General features: G+C 47.2%; 1 protein-coding gene across 1 annotated transcript in view; it reads right to left on the bottom strand.

Annotated features, from left to right (window-relative positions):
• Positions 1-2,443: 2,443 nt before the first annotated feature.
• GOSR1 (golgi SNAP receptor complex member 1) overlaps positions 2,444-7,790 on the bottom strand; it is a 42,876-nt gene continuing 37,529 nt past the window's right edge. The window contains exons 8-9 of the mRNA XM_056864909.1: positions 4,590-4,672; positions 2,444-2,654 (exon numbers count right to left, since the gene is read on the bottom strand). Coding sequence (XP_056720887.1) covers positions 2,530-2,654; positions 4,590-4,672 — 208 coding nt within the window. The 3' untranslated portion in view covers positions 2,444-2,529. The remainder of the gene's footprint in view (positions 2,655-4,589; positions 4,673-7,790) is intronic.

The following is a 7,790-nucleotide window of genomic DNA, read 5'->3' as shown; positions in this document are numbered from 1 at the left end:
CCTGGAGAACCGGGTTTGATTCCCCACTCCTCCCCAGAGCTGCGGAGGCTAATCTGGTGAACCAGGTTGGTTTCCCCACTCCTACACATGAAGCCTTGGGCTGGTCACAGCTCTCTCAGCCCCACCTACCTCACAGAGTGTCTGTTGTGAGGAGGGGAAGGGAAGGTGATTGGAAGCCTGTTTGATTCTTCCTTAAGAGGTAGAGAAAGTTGGCATATAAAAACCAACTCTTCTTCTCCTTCCTGAAGGGTGCATATGTGTGTGCGCGTTGTGCGTGGAGAAATCCAGCCCCCTGTGTGTGTGCGGGGGGGGGGGGGAGAAGTGTCTTCTAAAAGCAGAATTCATTAGCGTCCCATGGCACCACTTCAGGAATATTTTTTCTTCTTCTTTTATTATTCTCCCAGATTAAAAAAACAAAACACCAACACACACCTAGCTGTAGTTAGCAATCTAGATCAAGGTTCTAGTCTAGCTTGTGCTAGCTCTCTATATGCAGAGAGGTCACATCAACTGGGTATTTCAGAGCAACTTTTATTATTGTTTCCCCCTGTTAACAGTTTAAGGTCATGGCAAACAATCGTCCACTGAGATCCAGGGGGGTGGGGGAGAAAAAGAACAAATTCTAAGATTAAATAAATGCATTTTATTTATTTAGTATAGTACTTATTACTTTGCCAGCTACACGAAGCAACCAAGCCCTTCCCAAGTCAGCAGGGTAGAACCACCAATTTGGGGGTAACACAAGAAAATAAGGGGATCAGGGGCGGTGCATTCAATCTCTAAACACAGATCTGGTTATAGCCTTTATCATTTTGTATGACATTTTTTGTTTTCTTAAAAGGCTAACAATGTTTATTTCAAACCAGGAATTGCCTCTAAATCAACTGATAAAAGACCCCTTTACCAGCAGAAGAGATGAACCCCGCCAGTCCTTTTACCCACTGTGGAAACCTGCCAGCCAAACCTCAAAGAGAATCAACAGCTGATTAATCAGTTTATCTGGAATCAGAGGACGCTCATCTATACAGTGGCCACTTCCAGAGCCCATGCGGATTGCAACACGTGTGCCAATCCAGCATTCATTTCATCCCCAGTGCGGCCACAGGGTTTTGCCCTCCACAGGCTCTGCGCTAAAAAATTAGAGCTGCGAAGGCCAGCTCATCTTTCAACCAGAAGAGGAAAGATACAGGCAGAGAAGCAGCCCAAATTGCTCAGTTGGGAGGGCTTGCAATAGAACTGTCCATCCATTTTAATCCCCACCTTTTCGGAAGTTCAGAATGGGTGTGCATGTGTGTGAGAATAGGATTAGCAGCCCATTAGGCAATAGACCCTTCAGTCAGGATATTGGGAGACACAAACAAACACACTCACAAAAAAGCCTGCCGTTTGTTGAGTTCCCTTGTTAAGGAGACACCTGAAATTAGAAAATAACCATCCCCAGGTAAACACGACAAGGACGACATTGGATGCTGAAAACCTCCGAGAAGATTTCCCCGGAACAGCGCCAGATCTAAAAGGTGCCTCTGGCTTTTTTCAGAGGGGGCCCCTGAAACCTTCCTCGGTAGGGCCACGCCCCACCAAGAAGGGCTTCCATGTACAAGGTGCCCACGCTCCTACCTCCTCCGCCTTCCCTTTATCCAGTGCAATTTTGTTTACACTTAAAAATAAAACTCAAGAGTAGCTTTGTGTCTAAATTAAAATAGAATCTTTTAAACAAGTTGGGTCTTCCATGAAGTCTGACGGGTTGGCCAAAGCCGAAACATGATCCGAGATACTTTGGTCACTCTCAACGCTGTGGAAATGAGACCCACAGAAGGCAAACCCCCCCCCCACATCTCCCCAAAGTGTGTGTGTGGGGGACGTCTACGTTCCACTCCTACCCTCTCTTTGGAAGATCTTCTCCCTTAAAGCGACCAACAATCCCCCTCCAATTTTTCTCCTGAAGTGCAGTTTAGTGTTTTGGGCACAGTATACAAAGCGATATGATTTCCTTTGGGAATTCTGGGATGGTGGCAGACATCTGAAGCACTTCAAAAGTTCCTGACCAACCAGGAAATAAGCTGCCTATTTGTATTGAACCAAACCGTTGGCTAAAAACCGCCAGTATGAATGGAATACTTCAAGAAGGGCTCGGTCACAAAATATTTGGGAGGGGGAGGGTTTGGACATCAACTTGAGAACAGTATGCAGACATTTCTGTTCTGGAGGAGGCAGATAACTGCCTTCCCCTTAATTTCAAAGGTGACCGCGAACATCGCTAAGATGCCGCTAAGCTTTACTCACCTTGAGCCAAAGAGAGTTTTCACAAGGGGTGGCGGGGGAGGGGGAAGAAATGTTACAGCAAAGTTTTAATTCACATGCTGCCACTTCAGAACAGGTGAGCAGCATCGAAGAGGGAGAGAGCCCCTGCCGTAGGTCACCACCCTTGGCCTAGCCGGAGAGACAGCCGCTCCGCAGTCTTTGCCTGCCCCTCGCCTCCTGGACCAGGATGCAGAACCCAGGCGCAGCAGTCTCTACGGAAGGCGTCTGTCAATGGAACGCGTACAGCAGCAACAAGATGGTGCAAATGCCGATGACGCCGCCCAGGATGAGAGAGTCTCGCCGCTTGCGTAGGTTGATTCGCTGGATCAGGCTGTTCACAGCTGGAAAACGATCTTTGGGAGGCAGGGGTTAAGGTCACTCTCGACAAGCAGTGCACATTTTCAACATCTGGCTCCCCTCCCTCTCCCTCCTTTCATGGAGAAATGCACTGCCCCACGAAGAAGTGGAAAACCAACATCGGAATGCAAAAGTCTCATCTCGTGCAAGGGCTTACTTTCCACCCCACTACCATAGTCGGAGTGCACAGCTCCGGAACTAGTGTCATCTCTAGCGAGTTCAAGAAAAGCTACGGAATCTGGATACAAAATTCAGCCTTCCAAGGGCCTCAAGCAAGTTTCTAGTCCTGAGGGGCTGCAAAAATAGATGGCATTTGAGTAACGTGAGGATCACTGCCAGATTCCCAGTGGTGAGCAGAACAGAGCTTGCCCCTCCACCCAGGAGTAAAAATACGCCGAGGACAGCACAAGCACGCATGGTCTAATGCACATAATTTACACAGGGTGCAGAATCCAGCCTCTTCTAGCATGGAATACACACAGTTCTATGGAGGATCTTCTATGAACATTAATATTACTACGGTTTCCTCCTCTAAAACTGTGTATGAATCCTTTGCACACACCCTTTGAGGCAAACTCCCATTTTACAGACAGAAGAATTAAGCTGCAGACGGTATCAGGACCCACAGCTCCCCGATTCAGCCACAGTTCCTTGATACAAAGAGTTCTTTCTGCACTGATTCATCTCTTGAACCTCCCCCATAAAATAGCAACAGGCTGCAAAGGATTCTGGGTCATGAACTATGGCATCCACTATTGAGCCTCACCACTGGACTAAGAATGTGCCCCCATCCCCCTGAGCATACCTACCACTCCGAGTTTGTTTCCCCACTCCTCCACATGCAGCCTGCTGGGAGACCTTGGACTAGTCACAGTTCTCTCAGCCCCACCTATCTCACAAGGTGCCTGTTGTTGGGAGGGAAGGTGATTGTAAGCTGCTTTGAGACTCCTTAAAGATAGAGAAAAGTGGGGTATAAAAACCAACTATTCTTCTTCTATTTGACTGCATATGGGAACTGTTTGGGCTAAATTTTACAGATTTCCCTAATGAGGCATATGCAAAACACGTGGGAGGGGGGTTTCACCGCTCAGGTGGAGGAGTGGGGAATCAAACCCGGTTCTCCAGATTAGAGTCCACTGCTCCAAACCACCGCTCTTAACCACTACACCATGCTGGCTGGTTGGGGACCCCTGGTGCAACATATCCTGCTGCACGTGGAGATTATGTCTTAAGGGGGTTAACTAAGAACAAACACTGAAATATTTATATATAGAGATTTGTATATAGAGATCAAATATCACATAGGCTCAAAAAGGTTGGGGACCCCCTGTCTTGCAATATGGATTTTTGTTGGAGCAAGCGGAGGATGACCAGATGAGCATCAGCTCCCCCTCCCCCCCCATAAAAAAGCTGAGATGCTTCTTCAAGAGCTGAAGCCGGAGATCATTTGACTGAAAGGCGGGATGCACGTCTTCAAAACAAATGCCGCCATGCCGAAGGCTCCCCCCACATGGGTCTAATTAGACAGCAATTACTGACAACGCCAGGCTATGCCTTGCATGAAATTGCTCTGAGGACTGGGCCATTTATCTCGGCTTCTGAGCAAAAGGCGACTGTGCCACCAGTGACTCTTTTTGCCAAGAGACAAGCCAAGAGCCACACTCTGTCTGGAGTGGGCGAGAAGAAGCCCGGCTCCTTACAGACCTACAGCCACTGAAGTTTGGTGGCAGATGTTGGGGAGGGGCCAGTGGAGCTATTTTCCCTGAATTTGCTGCAGGCCCCAAGGACACCCAAGCCAAGCCATGTTTCTTCCATTAGCACCTGGGCCAAAAGGCAAGGTTTCAATATGCATAAACAATGATAGGAACATACGGATTTGTATAGCAAGGCAAGGAGGGCACTGGCAGAAAAGGGCTCTTCCAAAAGGATACTGGCCAAGGTGTTCATTTTGCTTTGTATGGACTTCAGCATCCCTCGCTGTGAGGTCATGTTTTCTTTCGTCGCCATGGCAATGCTGGTGGGCACACAAGAAAGAGGTAAAGATTTATAAAATCGGTACCCAGAAGAAACCCCCAAGGCTGAAGCAACAAGAGCAAGAGGATGTGACTCAGGGGCACATCTCTACTATGAACTCAGATCAGTCTTCTACCACTTTAGCCATCATGGTGTCCTCAAAAGGATCCTGGGAACTGTAGTTCAGCCTCCTCTCCCTCCCAAACAATGGGTCAAACCTGTGGTGCACAGCAGCAAGGCCCTTAACAGCTACCTGCTCCTCTTCCCCAACAGAACGGTGCAGCTAGACGGCTGGTCGGGGCCAGCTATCGGAAGCACGTGATGCCGATACTACAGCGATTGCACTGGGTACTAAGCCACTAAGAGCCGTGTGGTGCAGAGTGGTAAGCTGCAGCACTGCAGTCAAAAGCTCTGCTCACTACCTGAGTTCGATCCCGACGGGAGTCAGCTTCAGGTAGCTGGCTCAAGGTTGACTCAGCCTTCCACCCTTCCGAGGACGGTAAAATGAGTACCCAGCTTGCTGGGGGTAAAGTGTAGACGACTGGGGAAGGCACTGGCAAACCACCCCGTAAAGATAGTCTGCCTAGAAAAAGACAGGATGTGATGTCACCCCATGGGTCAGGAATGACCCGGTGCTTAACCTTTACTAAGCCACTACCAAATGCAATTTAAGGTGTTGGTTTTGACCTTTAAAGCCCTACACAGCTTGGGACTGGGGTATCTGAAGGACCGTCTTCTACCATATGTCTCTTCCTGGGAATTAAGATCACAGGGAGAGGCCCGCCTGACTGCCGCACCAATCAAAGATGCTTGTTTAGTGGGTACATGAGAGAGGACCTTTTTAGTGATAGCCCCACAATTATGGAACAACCTCCCTAGGGAGGTGCACCTGGCCCCCTCACTGTCGATCTTCAGGAGGCAAAGGAAGACAGTTTTACTTAGGACTGCATTAAACACAGATTCTGAAATCGGGAACTGTTCCTTGGTTTAAACTTTTCAGAACTGACCATCTTAGAGCTTCTTATTTAGCCAAAATACCAAATCTAAAGCTTAGAGCAGCCTTTATGTCTCTATGGGTTTCAAACAATGCCAACGGCTGTACTGACTGGGAGTTATTGCCGAATTCCCAAAGACTGTCTTTGCATCCGTGGAACGTCTGCTCTGGAGGATTTCTCCCGCTATGTATTTAAATGCCCTCTGTATGTGGAACCCAGGGCTAAATTTCTTGCCGGGTTGGTTTCTGGCCTAAACACTTGTCCTAGTGCTGAGAAATTAGTACTTTTGTCAAAAGACTCTGATGGGTTTGTTTCTTACAGGACCTCCCTGTAAGCTCTGGTGGCAAAGAAAATAAGGTCCCATAGGGTTGCTAAGAGAGTTTATCCTTCAAGTTGATATTAATGGTTGCTAGGTCTCATTGGCCAATAGGGACATCACTGCAATTTTCAGCTATTATTGTTGCGTATGTATCAATTTACCATAGTTTTGTTATGTATATTTATTATCAATCTACAAATTTTTAACCGTGTTTGCAATTGTGATATTGTTGACATGTTTGTAATGGCCTAAGGCTATATGCGATTAAAACTATTCATTCATTCATTTAGGACTGCATTTGGTTAAGTTCAGTAGCAGTCATAGGTAGTGATTAAAACATTGGTTTTATGGTTTTAATGTATTTTATTGACATGTTGTTATATATGTTTGTAAGCCACCGTGAGCTCTGAAAGGAAGGAAAGCGGGTAATAAATGTTCTAAATAAATATATAGTGATGCTTGCTGATGAACTATTTGCCCCTGCTCTCCAGAGAGCTGCTTGATTGACTTCCCTCTTCCAAAAATCGTACCAGTGAACGGCACGTTTTTATAAGGCAGAGAACCATAAAAATAAACAAAGATCCAGAAACAATACCACAGATTTTAAAACACACACACACGTGATGTCACCAAGTAAATTCAAAACAGTTTGTTTTTATACAGCAAGGAAAACTCAAAGTGCCACACTCCTTCACAACTGATGCGAAGTTGGGGGACAAACCTGTGATGCAAAGAGGCCCTGTGCAAAAGGCAGGCTTGCAAACAAGTCTGCAAAAAGCTTGAGCCCCACACGGTTCTCTTTCGTGAGCCCACCTCTGCCCACACTCTCCTGCCAAAGACAAAAACCCTCTCTGAATATGCTGCTGGCTTAGCAGCTGGTGTTCTTGGGGCACAAAGGTTTTCTCCGCTGGCTTGGCTGTTTGCTTGGAATTCGCATTAGCCACCCCGAGTGCTTCTGCAGAAAGGCAGGATATAAAACATACCCTGTTGCCCTAAGGCGGGATATGTTAGAAATGATTTCAGCAAATACTCTGGGAAAGATCACAGAATCATAGAGTTGGAAGAGACCACCAGGGTCATCTAGTCCAACCCCTTGCACAATGCAGGAAATTCCAAACTACTTTCCCCCCACACACACACCCAGTAACCCCCACTCCATGCCCAGAAGATGGCCAAGATGCCCTACCTCTCATCATCTACTTAAGGTTACAGAATCAGCATTGCTGACAGATGGCCATCTACCCTCTGCTTAAAAACCTCCAGGGAAGGAGAGCTGACCACCTCCCGAGGAAGCCTACTGAGGAACCGCTGTTAGAAAATTCTTCCTAATGTCTAGACGGAAACTCTTTTGATTTAATTTCAACCCGTTGGTTCTGGTCCGACCTTCTGGGGCAACAGAAAACAACTCAGCACCATACTCAGCATCCAAGTACTTGAAGATGGTTATCATATCCCCTCTCAGTCTTCTCCACTCCAGGCTAAACATACCCAGCTCCTTCAACATTTCCTCACAGGACTTGGTCTCCAGACCCCTCACCATCTTTGTTGCCCTCCTCTGGACACGTTCCAGCTTATCTACATCTTTCCTTAATTGCAGTGCCCCAAAACTGAACACAGTACTCTAGGTGAGGTCTAGCCAACCGAGATGAATGGCTGGGATGATATGTTCATGGAGGGAAAAATCACAAGGTATGGTTTTTGAGGGCTGGTAACAGTTCAGGCTGGAGGTAGGAGAAGGGTATGCTTCAAGCCTGTGTTTCTCGAAGTGCCAGTTTTCTATCAGGAGTTTCCCAGATGAGAAGGCA

Source organism: Euleptes europaea, chromosome 19, assembly GCF_029931775.1.
Source record: "Euleptes europaea isolate rEulEur1 chromosome 19, rEulEur1.hap1, whole genome shotgun sequence".
NCBI lineage: Eukaryota > Metazoa > Chordata > Lepidosauria > Squamata > Sphaerodactylidae > Euleptes > Euleptes europaea.
This window is presented reverse-complemented; position numbering and strand designations above follow the sequence as displayed.